At 38.7% G+C, this 18,248-nt stretch overlaps 1 protein-coding gene across 3 annotated transcripts in view; it reads left to right on the top strand.

The window, feature by feature from the left end:
• The window catches only part of TBC1D22B (TBC1 domain family member 22B), a 50,797-nt gene that overhangs the window by 1,410 nt on the left and 31,139 nt on the right, over positions 1-18,248 (top strand). For 2 of the 3 annotated variants that reach the window (XM_088128487.1, XM_025171393.2), the window contains exons 2-9: positions 357-461; positions 3,150-3,206; positions 6,279-6,580; positions 8,455-8,634; positions 9,130-9,200; positions 9,868-9,996; positions 12,394-12,459; positions 16,716-16,830. In XM_088128487.1, the coding sequence (XP_087984613.1) occupies positions 357-461; positions 3,150-3,206; positions 6,279-6,580; positions 8,455-8,634; positions 9,130-9,200; positions 9,868-9,996; positions 12,394-12,459; positions 16,716-16,830 (1,025 nt within the window). The remainder of the gene's footprint in view (positions 1-356; positions 462-3,149; positions 3,207-6,278; positions 6,581-8,454; positions 8,635-9,129; positions 9,201-9,867; positions 9,997-12,393; positions 12,460-16,715; positions 16,831-18,248) is intronic. The other variant, XM_007435572.3, reaches the window with a different exon arrangement.

Raw genomic sequence — 18,248 nt, 5'->3', positions numbered from 1 at the left:
AATGTTTTTCTCCTTAATCATACCATTTGGATTTTGAGCTTTGATTAGATTTCTTCCTTTTACCAATTAAAAGTGTGAGAAAACTGAATAAGTTTTGGCAATCTTAAAGGAATTAAGAAATAATGAATAATGGATTGGTGCAAGCAGAAATAAATATGCTGCTAAGAAAAGCATAGGGAAACTAAGAAGTTGTCTTCATGTATAGCTACTTGGGGCAAGGGCTCTATAGTTCACAGACTGGTCCTCTAACCTTGTCTTGACCATGTAACTATCACTGTGAAGTGTCTAGAATGCTTTGCTAGCTTTAAATTGTGCCTAAGTAGGTAATTCTTGTTTCTATCTTTACTACTCTCTAGCTTCTCTGGCTACAAGAATGCTTGGATAGTTCAGAAGTCTAGGAGCATTGCAGACGAATGTTGTATAATATGTGCTCTTGAGAAGAAAGGGACAATATTATTTTTGTAAGTGCACTAGCAGCTTGTTATCTTGGGTGTCTTATCATAGTCCCACATCCTGCTTGCATATGAATCTGCCCTTCTGTGAAACAACAATTCACTTGCATCTATAGTTTTTTAAACAGTAAAGTTGACTCAACCAGCTAAACTGGTTTGGGGAAGGCAAATGAGTCAACTTGAACCTGAGCCCAACCAGTAAACATAAACTTCTTCTATTTTTGGTGTGAGCACTTTGCAGGACCATAAATGCTGTGATATCTCACACCAATAGAAGGGAGTTTTTAAATCAGCTGGAGTGCAAGGTTTGCCCTTTACAGAATTCTTTTATGAAGCCCTGAAGTTTGATAATTTTTATCAGATAATGGCAAATTTATACAGTGTTTCCAAACCTGGCTGTCTCACTCCTCTTAGAGCTGCGTAATATGAATATACCTAAGTTGCTTATAATAGACATAGTTTGCCATTTTGTATACATTTTAATCTGTGCTGGAAAAAAATGAGCTTATGACCTGTTCCCCCATCAGGCAGCAAGTTCCAGGCTAAGCAGGAAAAAAAATCACTTGGCATACATAGAACTCTGTCAGCTGGCTTCTGTTAAATCTGCTAAAAGGGAAGGAAGAGATATTTTGATTTGGGCCAAAATGTGGTGGAAACAAAGAGTTGCTTATCAAGATGGGAAATCACTCCCACGTGATCTCTTTGCACCAAGTAAAGGAGAGGTATCTAGAATAGATTGTTAATCTAGAACTGTTATTGCTTTTCCTTGTAGCTGGATAGCTTAATTAAGAATGCTTACTAAATTGGTCCTTAAAATGTCTGCATAGTTTTGTCGTTATACTCCTGTTCTCTGTTTCAATGTGTTACACTCTTACAATTATGATGCCCAGTTATACATCTCTGCCTCCAGCTGTCCAAGTGCAACTGTCAAAGTTCTGTCCTAGTGTCTAGAGACTGTTGAAGATCTGGATAGGGAAGCATAGGTTGCAGCTGAACCCTGCCATGACAGAGTGGTTCTGGATTCTGGATCTGGATGTTTCCATCTTTCATTCTGGATGGGGTTGACATTGCCTGTTCAGACTTGAGGTGCAATCTGAGGGCCCTCCTAGACTCACACTAACAGCATGTAGCAGCTGTAGCCAGGAGGACCTTTGCACAACTGTGTCTTGTGCACCAGTTGCACCCATTCCTGGACTAGGAGGCCCTGTTCATGGTCACTCATGCCTTAGTCACTTCCCAACTGGACTACTGCAATTGGACTACTGCAACACATAGGGCTGCTCTTGAAGACCATCTGGAAGTTTCAGTTGGTCCAGAATGCAGCAGCGCAGGTAGTTATGAGTGCAGCTATTTACGCCCATATAACATTACTACTCCGTGAGCTGCACTGGCTCCTAGTAGGCTTCTGGGTGCAATTCAAGATGCTGGTTATCGCCTTTAAAGCTGTACTTAGCATAGGATTGGGTTACTTGTGGGATCATCTTCTCCCAAGAACATCTGCCCACCCCACATGCTCCCATAGGGAGGGCATGCTCCAAGTTCCCTCTTTTAAACTTTCCCGTCTCATGGGACTTAGGAAGTGTGCCTTTTCTATGGCTACCCCCATGCTCTGGAACAATCCCCCCTCCCAATATACGACAGGTCCCAATTCTACTTGCCTTTAGAAAAGCAGTTAAGGCCTGGCTTTTTCCCCAGGCATTTGGATCCAGTTGAGTGGAATCCCTTTTTGGCTGCTTAATTATTGTGTTAGGTTGCCATTTTATCTTTTATATATAGTAGGGATTTTTACATTATGTGAGATGGGGGTTTTTGGTTTATTGTTTGTTTTTTGCTGTGTACCACCCAAAGCCACATTGTTTGATTTGGGCAGCCCTATAAGTCCAATCAATCCATCAATCAATCAATAAGTTTTCTTTGTGAAATGGACATTTGTATTCTTAAGTCGTGGAATCCTACTGGAGCAAAAGCAGTATAAAATAATTCTTTTTTTTTTAAAAGAATAATAAGAAATCTTATATACAAACTACAAAATCCTCATACTAATTTCACACATCATGCTAAGTCAGGATTTGTTAAACCTATGGTTTATTGAATAACCCATAGTGATCTGATCCTTATGTAACCTAAATCACAGTGGTGTGGTTTATTATTTCTTTAAACTATTTCTATAATGGTTCTCATGTCAAAAGGCAAGATTTACACATTAGTTGCTGGGCTCAGAACAACCATATTATGTTTTATGTGAAGCACCAAACCCAGCCACTCTAATATTGTGACTAGGGTTGAAAATATGTTCTGCAATTAACTGCTAACTTTTTACAACCCCACTCTTATATTACCATAGCAGTTCAAAAGAAGTATCTGTCCTCCTCTTAAAAGAACTGCTCTTCAACTCTGTATGATTTTGAACCTTTGAGGATGCTGAAGTTGTTTTCGTGGTTATTTGTGAAGTTATTCACAAATCCAGTGCTGTGTGTTGAACTAGAGTGAGGGAGTCCCAATTTCAAGTTCACCTTCAGCCATCAAAGCTCACTGGATTATTTTGAGCCAGACCCAAACTCTCAGCCCATTCTGCCTCACAGAAATGTTGTAGAAGAAACTTGAGGACAAAGTAGGCTGCCTTGGGCTATTGAAGGAAAGGCGGGATATACATCTAATGAATACATTAATTAATTGTCTCTCTTGTCTCTTTTACAGTATTCAACCTGTTTATGGAGCTCAGCATCCTCCACTGGACCCACGGCTCACTAAAAAGTAAGTACTCTTCCTTCATCTTTTTAGAAGGAAGGCTCTTAGCACCCATCATAGGGTGTACTTTATTTTACTTTGGAAGGGAAACTTATTTTACACTCTTGGAATGCCATACATGGGAGGAGGTAGTTACAAAAACAAACAGCACATCAGAATGGTGCCTTACATGAATGTATTGATTTAAATAGAACATGCAACACATATATGTAGTAAAAATGACAAATTATTCTATGTCCTCTGTGAGGAAGCATGTTTACAATAGGAAAACATATTGGGAAAACATATTGGTTGATGATGTTCTATTGAAGTGCATTGGGTACTGTATTTGAACCAATCAGTACTCATTTGAGGTTTATATCTTTGCTTCCTTAAAAAACTGTCTGCCACTAGGTAGAGGATATATAATGGACCGGTGGTTTAACTATTAGATCATTCTGGGATGGTATCTCCATCACAATCATTACCCTCACAGAACCAGGAAGCCAAGAGACTGGTGGGTTATAGAATTGAATCTCTCCAAGGACAGGTGAGATTTAAGAAGGGCAAAGACATATGTAGGCCAGTTTTAGTGTCAGTCTGGTTTACGTGATCCCTTCTATGTACAAGGGATATAGCAGTGTAAAGGCTATATTAGACTAACCAAAATATTTGATTGAAATGTTGATTTAGACATTTGGAAACAGTGCAATTCTGCTTGGTCTGCTTCAGAGGCACCTGATTCAGCTTGGTTCCAGATATTGATCTTAATTTGGGAAATCTAGGGTTTTATGCCTCCATTAATTATTATTGGAAATCAATACATAGTTATTACTTGTTTGTTGTTTAGCGTGAAATTTGCAGATATACTAGTCCTTTCTGAGGGGATGAAGTTTGGCAATTTGCAGATAAATAGATGCATGGGGGTTTTGTGTAAGAGTAGCATTTTCTCCAGAGAGGGGTTTTCTTATCCTCTAGGTTTTGTTTGGGAAGAAGTGGCTGAGTTTTTACTAAAACAACCTCTTTTTTTGGAGTGGTGGAAAAGGGGAAACCTGCAAAATTTCAGACTGGATCATGGTTTTTGTGTTAAATGACTTAAACATTAACTAGGGTGTTAAAGAGGTATCATATTTAGATAATGGGTATAGCCTTTATGAAGAAATTTGAAACACTATTTTATGATTTCATAATACATAATAAATTTTATGCTGATTTAATTTTGTGATTTTTTTTTTTTTTACTTTTGGCTATCCTAAAGCTATATTCATTCACACTGATGTCACTTAACCTAGTGCATTTATCTGATGGGCTATAGAAGAATAAATCATCTACGATAAATCCTTCTCAGTGATTTCAGTTACTGATTGAATCTTTGGATAAGGATAATTATTTCAAGAATATTAATTGTTAAACTTTGATGTGGGTGTATTAGAGTCACTAAGTTTAGTCTATACATTATTGATTAATGTATAAACAATGAGAATATCTATCTATCCATCCATCCATCCATCCATCCAATTAGTGTTTGCCTTAGAAGTATTATCTATTCAGGCAAGAATTTAAAAAGTTTTGCAGTTTTCTTGGGATTTAACACTTTTTTTTTTGAAAAGACTGGAAACCTTATATGGACTTTTTGCTGAGGAGGAAACAAATGAAATGATGATTTATGGATTGAAAAAGATTATATTATTGAAAAAGATGTGGATTAAATAAAAGAGTTGAAGGGATTTATGTACCATCCAAGAGGGAGGAAGGATAATAAGTTTGTAAATACCTGTTGAAAAGAAGATCGGAAGTCATTTATTTCTTGACTTTTGTTTCTCTTTCTATCTTTCTTACTTTCGTTTCTTGCATTTTTTTCTCTTTTCTCTTTTCTCTTTTCTCTTTTCTCTTTTCTCTTTTCTCTTTTCTCTTTTCTCTTTTCTCTTTTTCCTTTTTCCTTTTCCTTTTTTCTTTTTCTTTGGATTTATCTGTTATTGTATGAAAAATTCTTAATAAAATTTATATTTAAAAAAGGGATTTGAGCACTTTCATTTTGGAATTTTCGATGGAGACAATGTTCATAACCCTCTCAGGCTGGGAGCCATTGATTTAAGGCATTCGTTTTAGTCCTTAAATAATAAGCCCCAGAATGAGGAAAAAAAGTTGACAATTTCAGGGGGCACAATTTTAGTGGGGGGGGCACATGGTTATCACTGGGCTCAATGTTAATGATATATTCCTCCTTTTATGTTGGTTTGTGTGCAGTGATTGGCTAAATTTGGTCTTTTATTTTGTTATTGGCTTACTTCCGGATTATCATGCAAATATATAGAACTTACTACTATTTGTCAACTTAATTAACATTCCTTTTGTATTAAAATTTATGACTGAAAAAGTACATGTGAGTTCCCTCTGTCTTTAGCAAAGCCATGGAATTAATGGGGGCTTAATACCATCACTAACTTTGGATTATTGGTAGGAATTCCTGATGTATTCTTAAGAAATTTCTTGTACTTTAAATTCCATGTTGATCTGCCTTACTTTCTTGGAATTCATTTAGTTTTTGTGACCTGAATAGGCAAAGACTTTGTCCTGGGTTCTTTGGTGCTAGGACTTTGATTCATATAGCTGAAGATAAAGCAAGTGCAAGTTAACAGTATTGTACAATGGGTCTAATTGTGTCTTTATTCAATATACATATTAATTTGGACTGTAGTATATTAATGTGTCTTATATGTCTTATATGTGCATTTTTATACTTCTTTGGTATTCTACTTACATAATATGAAACTAGAGTTTTACTTTGTTTACCACTTAGGAGGTTTCATGGGCAGCCTTTTATATCAAGGATTTTAGCGGACATGTTTTGGCCTCTTCCCTGCCAAAACTGTAAAGCTCTAGCTTAAATCTTGAATTTTGTGCTTGGTGGAGATTGCCTAAAATCATTCTGCATTCTTTGTTCTTTGGCTCACCAAAAGAGAAGAGATGGAATAGTGGGATGGAGGGGGAGCAACTGATACATTAAATGAAATTGATGGTGAAAGATTATCACAGACAAGAAAAAATTATCTATCAAAACTGAATGCAATTCTCAATACTCACTCTTTATTTTTTTAGCTTCATCAAGGAACGCTCCAAGATCAATGCACTATCTATGAAAAATAAGAAGGCCAGCAGTTTTCATGAGTTTGCTCGTGACACTAGTGATGCTTGGGATATTGGGGATGATGAAGATGAAGATTTCTCATCTTTCCAAACATTGAACTCTAAAGTGGCCAAGGCCACAGCAGCACAAGTCCTGGAGAATCACAGCAGGCTGCGTATGAAACCCGAGTGGCCCCAGGCAGCTCTCAGTGAAGCACCAATCAATTGTAAAGTCATCAAGTCCAGTAGTGAGGCCCAACTGTCCAGAGGACCTGGTACGTTGCTTGTGGCTCTTGGCTTTTTTGCAGTATATTACTGTATCCTGTCAAAGCTGTGTGAATTCTGTAGCTCTGTACAAGTGCTGCATTTGTAGTCAAGTGCAGAATAGAATATTCTGAAACCCTTCAATTTGATCTTAGCCAAGAAATGCAATTTTTTTTTTCTTATGGATGAAGAAATAGGCTTGTATGTGTGTGGCTAATTCCTGATAAAATCCTGAAAGCTGGTGAATGGCTAAGTGCAATATTCCAGGGAATAAGACTTACATGCCTTCTTTTAACTTTTTATTTTGTCCTGTATTTAGCAGGAACAGAATAAATTGATGCAGATATGCGAACATTTTCTTGAGCTTCGTAATTATTTATAGACATTGATTATATCTGGGTGCTAGACAAAGTGAATCCTGGGGTCTGATTAAGTACTGTAGTTGGTAGATCTTGGCTTTTCTTGCCAGAGAAATTATAATGGTGTATTTTACAAGTCACATTCCTTTGCAGAGCATGCATAGATCTGATATGCTTCCATGGACAGTGATTAGTGTATCTTTTAGACATTCTTACTAACTGTTGCATATTTGTTGGAGGGTGGGGGAGGACGACTCCACTATCTTTCTTCAGATAAAAGCTTTTTGATTAGCAAACTGGTACATGAAAAGTTTTTGAAATTTTTGGGAAAAACAGAGTTTTGACCAAAGGATCTTGATATTGCATGTAAAATAAAAGTGTAAAATATATAGCCTGGAGCATGCAGCCTGGCAGCATTCCTTTTGTTCCCCCCTCCCAAAATGGCCAAAATATTATGACACCTTCTTTGGTGGCTTTGGAATTTAGGGAAGGTTAGGGGATAAAATCAGTGCCTTAATCTTTGTAGGTGCAAAAAATACCCATTTCACCCTGCAAAATCCCTGAAATTCCCCTTGAAATGGGTTTTGTCACAAAGCCTAATGCAGTCCTCAGGCCAGAAATTATACACTCCTAATATTAATCAAACAATTAAGATAATACATGCCTTTATCACAGAGTCCTACTGCAGCGAGCAAAGTATATTCTGCTGTCTGGCTTTGAAAAATTAGCCATCTGATTGCAAAGCTACCACCAGATGGCATCAAAGCCCATGCCACATTACATTTCTTTTCTGGAAATTGGTTGGCTTTTTAGCATAGAAGTATAGAGGAATTTGGGATTGTAGATTGCCTTTGAGGTGTCGTGCTTCCTCTTCTGTGCTATTGATTTTGTTGTTTAGCATGCTGAAGGAAGAAGGAATGAAAGAGCCTGAAATCTGGAAACAGATGGAAGGGATTGAACAGGAGGAGACGATGGAAGAAGAGCTGTGAGAGCATTGGCTTTATATAATGTTGATGGACAGGCCAGGTAATCTTGGCATCAGTGAAAGTGGTTTAAGAGCCATCCATCTAAATTGCTAACTACAACATTCTGCTTTCACCGTCACATTCATTGGATCTCTGTACTTTCCTTAAGAGTTATGTCAAGCATAGTGAAAATCCTAAAATATCAGGGTGTTCCTGTGCAGGGGTTCTTGGTGTTGAATGAAGCAGAGCAGTTTGATAACTTGCTCAGCAGGAGTGGATCAATTCATGGTTTATCTTGACCAATCCTCAAGTTCCTTACGTACCTTTTTAATAACAGCATGGCAGGAAATAGTTCAACATGTGAAGCTTCTGCCATCATTTAGTGATGGGAGAGAAAATTCACGGGTATGGAGACTTTCCTTGCCATGTGTGTGTTTAAAGGTGTGGAAGCCTTCCTGGAATTGGAGATTCTGGAGGCATGAAGAAAACAATGGATTCTGGAAGCTCCAGTGTTTGCTGCTGCCCAGTATACTCCTGATGGACCTCTTTAAACTCTTTTAGAGGATGCCTGTATGCGCAACCCCCTCCACAAACAGCAATCCCTCCCACTCCGACCCATCATTCCACTTGTCGCTCGCATCTCTGACCAAAATGCTTCTGGGGCTCCTCCCATGACGGTGCGTGAGAAAACTCGCTTGGAAAAATTCCGACAGCTTCTGTCCAGCCAAAACACAGATTTAGGTGAGTCCAGGGGTTGGGAAGATAAAAATACTCCAAGAACCTTTGTGGTTTCTAGAAATAATAAACAAATAAACAAACAAACCACATCCCTCCCATTGGGGTGCAAGCATGTTTAGGGTATCACCAATATCCTCATGTAGCATGAGATTCCAATGTGAGGTCATCCCTAGCCAGGAATGTTCATGTGAAGCACTTGAAGGACATCTCATCAAGCAAGGATTGTATAAAGGCTAAAGCAGTACAGTTCTAGTTCTACACACAGTCCCAATGATTAACCCCTCTTATATTTGATTTATAATTTTATTTCCATACCTAATTTTAAATCAAATTTTAAATTAAAAAAATATTATAAAGAGAAACAGTCACCATTGTCATACAAATCTAAGCAATAAGTTACTTATTGGAAAATATGTAGAGAAAAAACTTACTCGTCCTTCCTTCTTTAAAAATGCCAAGATACTTAATATGAATAAACTAACTGTTGCCCCTTTGCAGATGAATTGAGGAAATGCAGCTGGCCTGGTGTCCCCAGAGAGGTCCGTCCTGTGACTTGGCGACTTTTATCAGTGAGTGCTGCATCCTCTGACCTAGGACAACTTGTATCATCTACATATTGAAAATGTACCCAAGATGCATAACTGGGCTCCAGGGAAACACAGCTCCTGGTTGGATTTTTAGCCCAAGTCTTTCTTAACCCAGCTGCCTGAGATCTCTTGAGAGGAATATGACACTGTAGCATGGGAGAGCAGTACATTTTATGCTTAGGTTTGTAAAAACTGATTTAGAAATAAAAGTAGCCCATATGTTACATTAGTTATACCATGAAAAAGCAAGAATGTCACTGAATTCCAGAAGGCAGTCTCTTCAGAAAATGAGAGAAGTTACATGGCAACAGTATTTCTGACCTCCAAAAAGCCTTATTTCACAGGAAATCTTTAGGTGATACTGGAATTGTAGGCTCCAAAGCAAGACGGTCTCCAATGCTTTTAAGCATTTGGTGCAAGGAAGAATGTTGATAGTTGCAGTTTCTTCCTCCAGTGGAGTACTTGATCAGAAAAAACTGCCTTTTCAAAACATTTGGTTCTATAACTTTTTGTTGGACTCTTATTAAATCCTATATCCTCTCCTAGAATATTTTCTTGTGGGCTACCATTGAGCAGGTTGGAGTGAAGATTGGATAGGTACTTGGAACACAGCAGAGGAATTTTGACTTGACAGGTTTCTTTTCTGCAGGGTTATCTCCCCGCTAACATGGAACGAAGGAAGCTGACTTTACAACGAAAGCGAGAAGAGTATTTTGGCTTCATTGAACAGTATTATGACTCCAGAAATGAGGAGCACCATCAAGATACATATCGACAGGTACTCAGACCCCTAACCTGTAGTCTGGAGATTTCTTAATAGTGGCCTCTTACCCATTGGCCTGTAGCTCTGTCCATTATTTATTTAGTTACAATTTGTTTGCATTTACGTTCCCACCTTTTCTCAGCTCCAAAGCAATGTAGTTGGAAAGTGAGGGAGTTCCCTAATTTTACCCTTACAGCAATAGTCATGTGAGGTAGATTGGCTGAGACAGTTTCTGGCCAAGCCGTTCAGTGAGTTCTGTAGTTGAATGGGTCTTCCTGATCCAAATTCCCAAATTAACACTGGTAATACCATAGTAGACTTCTTAGGTATTATTTGCTGTCAAAAGTCAGCAGACGTGATGCTGATCTGACTAATGACCCTAGAACAGGAATAGGCAATCTTTCTGCCTTTCAGGGCCATGTCAGTTATTGAAGGCTGCATATGTACTTGTCCAGATATACATATGCAGCCATTTTATATACTGAGCAGACACATACACGCGTGCACGTACAAAAAACTCTGTTCATTCTCCAGGAACATGCTTTCAGGTTTACCATTTTGGGAAATCCATGATTTTAAGCATGCTTGCTGGGGGTGGAGTGGAAGTCTAGTCCCACTCTGTCCAGCGATCCTAAATCTCCTAACATACCTGACTCTAGGAATTAGGAAGTTTTCTTCCACCTCTTTCCAGAGAGTGCTACCAGAGTTGCTTCACTGGAAAGAAAGAGAAAACTATACAGGTAGTTCTCACTTAATGACCTTGTCTCTGGGGGCTGGCTAAAAATGCCCTGTGCCAAAATCCAAGCAGGATTTTCAGCCACAAAGGATTTTCAGCTACTCTGGGGCTGAAAATCCAAGCGGTTCTGAGGCCCTTGTACACCCAACCCACACTGCACCCCTGCACACCCTTCCTGAACCTCCCATGGACCCCCTCACTCCCTCTCCACCCAGCAGTGCCTGGGGCTTGCAACTTCCTGCCAGCTTCCCCACTGACTTGATTGTGGGAAGCCAACAGGAACTTGCCTCATCTAATGACCCATGATTCTCACTTAACAGTGGCAGCCAGGAGTGCCAGGATTGTGGTCACTAAGCAAAGCAGTCACATAATGATTCACTTAATGACCGCATCACTTAGCAACCTAAATTCTGATCCCAATTGTAGTCATTAAGCATGGACTACCTGTACAAGACTTCCTTACTCCTTCCTGTTGAGGCAGCTCCATATCACTGTTCCCTTGCTGCCATTGACAGTGTAGGCATAGCCATTGGTTGCTTTTTTGCTGGGAGAAAAGCTTCCCCTATTCTCCCTGTAAAACTGGTCCGTGGAACCTTATAACTTCCAGGCTGCCTGGACCTGGCAGTCCAAATTGCCTGGGCATCTTCCAAGAGTTGCAGGCACTCTGTAAATTGGCCACCCCTGCCCCAGAGGGAAGCTACTTTGAAAATTACCTAGCTTAACATCTTAAGTAAACCAAAGACCCAGTAGCCCAAGAAGAAAAAACAGAGTCATCTACAATATACAGTGTAAGGACTGTAACAGCCACTATGTAGGACAGACAGGCAGAAGACTACCAGAGCGCATCCACACCAACTGAACAGCAGTCAGAAGACATGATGAAAACTCCTTAATCTCACAACACATGGACAGACTCAACCATAGTTTCAACTGGGAAACTGTGGAGCATCTTAGACCAAGCTAAATCCAAAAACGCTAGGGAATTCTTGGACACTTGGCATTCAGACAAATCAGCCATCAATAGACACACAAAGATAAACCACATTTACACACCATTCAAAAGAAACAATAAAAAAGCTAAGAAGGAAACAAAAAGACTAGAACGCATCCTCTCCAGTAGCCTACACCCAGATAAGCAGTGATTAACACCAGACAATCAAGCAGAAAACAATACGCTAATCAAGGAACTACCAAGGAGAAAACCCCACCCGCACCAACACTGGCAGGGCAAGCTACTGTTTATAAACAGAGCGCAAACCCCACACTCCCTAGCACTGAGGATGTTACCTAGTTGGGCAATGAAACATCTGCAAGCAAACCAAGCTCAGAAAGCACCAAGAACTCCACGGTTCAACCCTGAGCTACATATATTCTCTTTTATTGGAATTACCTAGCTCTTCTAGGGTACTCTTTTTGAAGGGATCATTGTTGCTTAGTTCACATATTTGTGCTGGTTCATTAACATATGTTAATTTCTTGAGCCATCGGTTCTGTTTAGTTGGACGAGCAAGAACATGCTATAATGTTGGTCCTCTATGAATCAGTATCATCACTCTGTCTTCAATTATTGTACTGTTTTGATCAGGCCATAAAAATATTGCTTTATCTTTGCAGACTGCAAGATTAGTTTGCAGTCCTTAATATCTGTGTTTTGTTTTCTTAAAAATCCTTTTCAGATCCATATAGACATTCCACGGACAAATCCCCTCATCCCTCTGTTCCAGCAACCATTAGTTCAAGAGGTGAGAAGAGGTGTTTGTTTGTTTTTTCCCCCTGATATGCCATTTAACTCTTAATGTTGGTGGACAAGGATACTTACTGAAGGTTTTGTTTTGTCCAATGTATTACTGATTTTCTAGGGCAATGTTTCTCAACCTCAGCAAGTTTAAGATGCGTGGACTTCAACTCTCAGAATTCCCCAGCCAGTTGAAGTCCACACATCTTAAACTTGCCGAGGTTGAGAAACACTTTTCTAGGGTTAGCTGCCTTGTAGTATTCAAGGGCTGTTCTGATAGACTTTTTAAAAAATTGCACAAAATCAATCAAAATTTAAAGGATTTTCTTTCCACTCTAAAAGTTGGGGGGCTGTGTGGTATTACATGCTGCATCTGCAAAATGCAAATTCTATGCTCAGTATAAATGAATCGTTCCTTTTTTTCCCAATAATTTTATTAATGAGTATATAAAACAAATAAAATAATACAAGAACCTAATACAAAAATACATTAAAAGAAGAAAAAAATATTAAGAAAGTGTAGGGAAAAAAATCCTCCCCACCAAAAAAGATAAGGCGACAATGAATCATTCCAAAGAATGCAGGCAGGTTTATTTTTGCAGGAGTACGTTAATAATATTCTAGTTAGGTGCACCATTTGGGAAATGCAGAAGTAGTGATGAAGTTATAAAAGAATGCACATTGCCACTGGGTAAATATTTCCCTGTCTCTTTCTTCTTAGGGATATGCATTAATACCAAGGGTATGACAGGATAACGTTGCATTCTGTTTCCTGTCCTCTTTTATTTTACCAGCCTCTGCTGTGGGGATGAAGAAATTTGTAACACAATGACATTGCATCATATATGATATATTACTAGATGTTGCAGGCAAATCAGAAGGAAGAAATATACTAACGTTTCAGTCTGCAGCCAGGCAGCTTCAATACTGTCCAATAATGGAATTTCATAAGAATCAATATATCCAAATATTGCATGAAATTGCAAACATGCAGCAACAAAAAGAGTGGGAACTGGATGCTACTTCCCCATATATATCTATATATACACATACACATACACACACACACACACATACATACATATATATAACCTTTTAGAATGCACTAGATATGAAGTGCTTCTACTACGCACAGTTATATTTAGTTAGTTGCAAGGGTATAATGCATTGATATTATTTTCAATATTATGCTATCCAAGGATTCCCAGAGTAGCTTACAAACCAATATAACAACAGAAAAATATGAAAACATTAGTAGAATAGACAGTATTCTAACATCAAAGTAAGATTAGCAGAACAATAAGACCAGTGCAGTTGGAAAGATTTTTTTTCTGATGAAGAAGAATTGACCATATGCCATTTCGAACACCTTTCAAGGAGAATTTAAAACCAAGGCATGAAAACCAAAGCATCTCCAGGCATTTTCCATCTTTCTTTCAGTGATAAGTATCCAGAATAGGTCTTCTGAGGCTGCTAATAATATCCAGGAGTTTTCTATGAGTTAGAGGCAGGACTCTAACTCTAACTGGGCTTTCTAGATGTTCTCTGTGAACAGTGATGGGGCACTGTAGAAGTTAAGTCAGTGTTTTTAGAAACTCTTGAACAGAAACTAGTGCCCTTAAGGAGTAATCTGACTTTTAAGTGCCCCATCAGTGTATATCTGCAGCAGAACGGCATTAAATCCATACTGGAGCAATGTGGTGACTTGCCTAAGAACACAAAATATCTTAGTAGTAGAGTTGTAAATAGTAGACCTCTGGCTGGACTAATCAGATTCCAAATATTAATAACTTATCTTATGCTATAAGCTATAAATCATCAGCTTTGACCAGTCTGATTCTACTGATTATTTACTGATGCCTGCAAATCATGATGTTTCAGTCAAGCTTAAGTGGTCTTAATCCATTCCTAACCCTTGGGTATAGCACAGAGACATGGTTTTCTATATTTAGGAGTCAGCATTGATTGGGTTTAGGAATTTATTATTACTAATGCAAGGACTGTCTAAAACCATAATAGATTGATTCAGTTCTTCAGGTTTATGGAGCATAAATAAATACCTAACAAGGTCTTGTGCTGTTGGCCTTGAAATGAATAGGCACATTGTCATGGCTTGTTTTCTGGTGTGTGCCCCTTTTCTCCTTGTAGCAGACAATGGCCTGTGCATACTGTTTAAAAGCTTTGATCAGCTAAAGAGCTAGAATACTTAACCATTAATGTAAGTGGTAGTGCTGCAAAACCAACGGCCACATTCAAAGTATGATTAATGAGAGCTATCTGTCACAATTATGTTGAATGCCATTGCTGACTATCCTGAAAGTTACAAAATAACCTGTGCAGACTCTTGAAAGAAAAACTGGTCAGGAAATTTATACCAAGGGCACTGAGATGTTGCTTATTTTGTTCCGCAACAAGTTTCCTACAACTAGCAATAAATACCTCCGTCAAGATTTTGTATTCTCAAAACAACAGACTTCAGATGCTTGCCTACCAAATTCAGTCATTGTGGATGCAAATGTAAAAGAGAAGCTGTTCATTAATTATTATTGTTGCATGAAATGTGAACAACATGCATTCTAGAGAATGTCAATTCTCTCAAATCACAGAAATCACCATGAGGGCTAGAAACATGCTAGGGTTAATGTTTCTGAATCTGGGGTGCAACTAGAAAACCCCTCAGGGACCTCAAGTCTGAGCCCTATTCTTATATTTGAAAGAAACGAGAATTCTAGAGCAACTCTGTCAAGGAGCTGCAATGTATGGTCTGTCAGGCCTTGCTGATTCTGCAGAAGTGATTTATTGAACTTGACAGTGTGTTTTGGGGCTGCTGTGTTCATATTAGCAGTAGCCTTGTCCTAAGGTTCATGAATTTCAACCTTACCAGATAGTTGCAATGAGGTCTTTTGTTCCCTATATTAATCCATAACGTATAAATAAGAAACTTCACTGCAGAAAATGAGGAGCTTTTAACATTAGATGTAATGGCATCTGCAAAATGCAGTGACTTTGGAAAGACTCTTATATGGCAGAAGTGGGAGACATGTTGAAATAGAACAACGGGAAACTGCCTTAATCCAGATCAGAATACTTGTGAATTTAGCCCAATATTGTGTATTCTGACTGACAGGGCCTCTCCAGGATGTCGGGTAGTGCTGTTCCCCATCCTTTGTCACCTGCTTTTTTAACTAGGTGTGACATGCATTAAACTTGTTCTGGAGCTGTGTTCACCCCCAACCATATGCTTGAAAGAAATCAGTTATAGAGACCGGCGATACATTTAGCAAAATATTAATTTACATGTTATACATTGGAGTTCAAATCAGCTTAAACCACAATATCTAGAAGATCTTATAGTTTGAATAGTCCTAGCCCTTTCCTCTTCCATCTTTGTTCCTTTAAGACAGCAAAGAAAAACAGAATTTGGACAGAGACACATGAATGTAGACAATAACCCTGTGTAATTCTGTCTTGCCAGCAGCCAGAAATGTGGTAGTGGAGGTGAGGCTGAGCTTATGCAACTGTTGAGAGGTTTACTATGAAGCAGCAACCTTAAATACACATATTTCACAATAGTAAAATTGATCTTTGTCACAGTCTAAATTGTTACATACTTTCTAAAAAAAATGAAGTACTGATTTGCCATCCCGGTTCCTTTTGCTCCCTTTGGCTGAAATATTTGAACCAGCAAGCAGGCAAACTAACTAATTGGCCAGTATGTTTTTTTTCCTCCTCTTAAGAAGAAGCAACTTTGATTTTGCAAGCAAAGGAAAACAAGTTGAGGAGGTGGGAAGAAGTCTGACCTTCCCCAGAGCTGCTCCTTTCTTCCAATGGCTGCAGATCTGGGTTGAAACAACTTCAGGGTTACCATCCATGAATGTGTGTCCATGGAGGAAGTGAAGCTAGGTAATCCCCAAATTGCATCTCCTTTGCCTTTCAGCTTGTAACCCTCTGGGTTCTTAATCAGGCAGACAATGAAAAAGGGTAGGCAAACTGTTTTCAGTGCAGAATATTCACCTAAGTGGATGATAATTCTGAATTTCTGCTGGCTTCTCCTGCACATGGCATCCTAGGAGTCAGGTACACTGTATGCTGAGTCTTCTTTTGCTGCTAAGAACCTCAAGCTTGGCTGTTTCTTTAGTCACTATGCATTTCTAACTCTTACCACACCCTTTTCTTCCCCTGCACTTGTTCAGGCTTCCTCCTTCTTTCTCTTTCCCTGGGCATGGCTAACTCAAGCACTTGGCTTTCCTTCTTCCTCTCTAGATCTTTGAACGAATCCTGTTTATCTGGGCCATCCGACACCCAGCCAGCGGCTACGTGCAAGGGATTAATGACCTGGTCACTCCATTCTTTGTTGTGTTCCTCTCTGAATATGTTGGTAAGCGATGCTTGATGGCTGAAATATGTGATTAGCTCTTGCTATTGAATACTCAAATTGTCATCACTCAATCAGCTTCATCATCCCTGAAATGCTTTGCCATTACATAAAGCTAGAGCTGCATATTAAGTTGTATTCATATCTCTCCTGGATTGGCTTTCGTCAGTCATGTCTTAGTATTAGAAGAAAAAGTTTTTTGGGGGGGGTATTGTCTAGCTGTGATTGTCAGTAGGGTAAAACAAGTCATTAGTGAGAAAAACTCCATAAAGAGTAACGTTTGTGGTAGTGTCAAACATACTTACATTGTTTGCCAAAGACAACAGTACCTTGTGATCAAGATGCATTATGCAAATGTCATATTTTCATGTTCTAGGAGCGTTTCTCATCTGAATTGTTTAGAAAGGTTATAGAATGGCACTATCCCTTATTACAATTCTGTATCTTCTAACACACTTGGAGATAATCTCACCTTCTCTTTAGAATAATCTGGCATGGTTAATGAATTAAAAGATCTAGTCATGGAACAGATTCTTTTTTTTTTTTGTCTTTTACATTAAAGCAGTGCTTCTAATTGAAGTCCACCTCCTTTTCCCTGTACAGTAGAAGCAAAAATACCCATCAGGAGTTAATACTGAACAAGGTAGCACATTCTATCATTTTTAATAATATTGGTATGCAGACAAAATGCCTTTGAGAATAGAATTTAGGAATAACATTTAGGGAAGGAAAGAGCTTTTCAAAGAGACTAGATAATAATAGTGGTGTGTTTCTGACTTAGAGCAAAAAGCACCAGAAAATGAAGAACTCCTAATCATGCAGTCTTTATATGGGTCAAGTTACATACTCAGGGAAGTACTACTTTAAAAGCTACTTTAAAGGCATTTGGCTCGTTTTGTGTTGGCTCAGAATCAAAGCAGGATTAGGCCTACCTAGTACCTCGCCTACCTAGTACCTACTAGTACCTAGTACCTAGTACCAGGATTAGTACCTACCTAGCACCTAGTACCTAGTACCTTGGCTCGTTTTGTGTTGGCTCAGAATCAAAGCAGGATTAGGCCTACCTAGTACCAGGCCTACCTAGTACCTACCTAGTACCTACTAGTACTAGAGTACCTAGTACTCTACAAGGAATACCAAGGTTGGAGGCTAGATTCAGAAGGAGCAAAAAACATCCCTGAAGATGTCAGTGGCAGACTAATACTGTTGTGAAGCAAACTTCATGGAAAGTTCATGAAGTCATCAGGAATTGAGTTCAATTTGAAGGAAGTTCTATTTTACTTTTACATGATCTGTAAGATTTATTTAGTTAAAGAATAATGGAACAAAACCAAGTTGTGCAAATCTTCCTGCTCTTAATCAAGCTTATTTATACAGATAATTAATTCACTATTCATTTGCTCAACTGGTAATTGACCTGC

The sequence above is a fragment of the Python bivittatus genome, unplaced genomic scaffold, assembly GCF_059951505.1.
Source record: "Python bivittatus isolate LINGU-HERP-01145 unplaced genomic scaffold, Pbiv_v1 ctg000700_np1212, whole genome shotgun sequence".
Lineage (NCBI taxonomy): Eukaryota > Metazoa > Chordata > Lepidosauria > Squamata > Pythonidae > Python > Python bivittatus.
The sequence above is the reverse complement of the archived record's forward strand: the minus strand, read 5'-3'. Positions and strand labels throughout refer to the sequence as shown.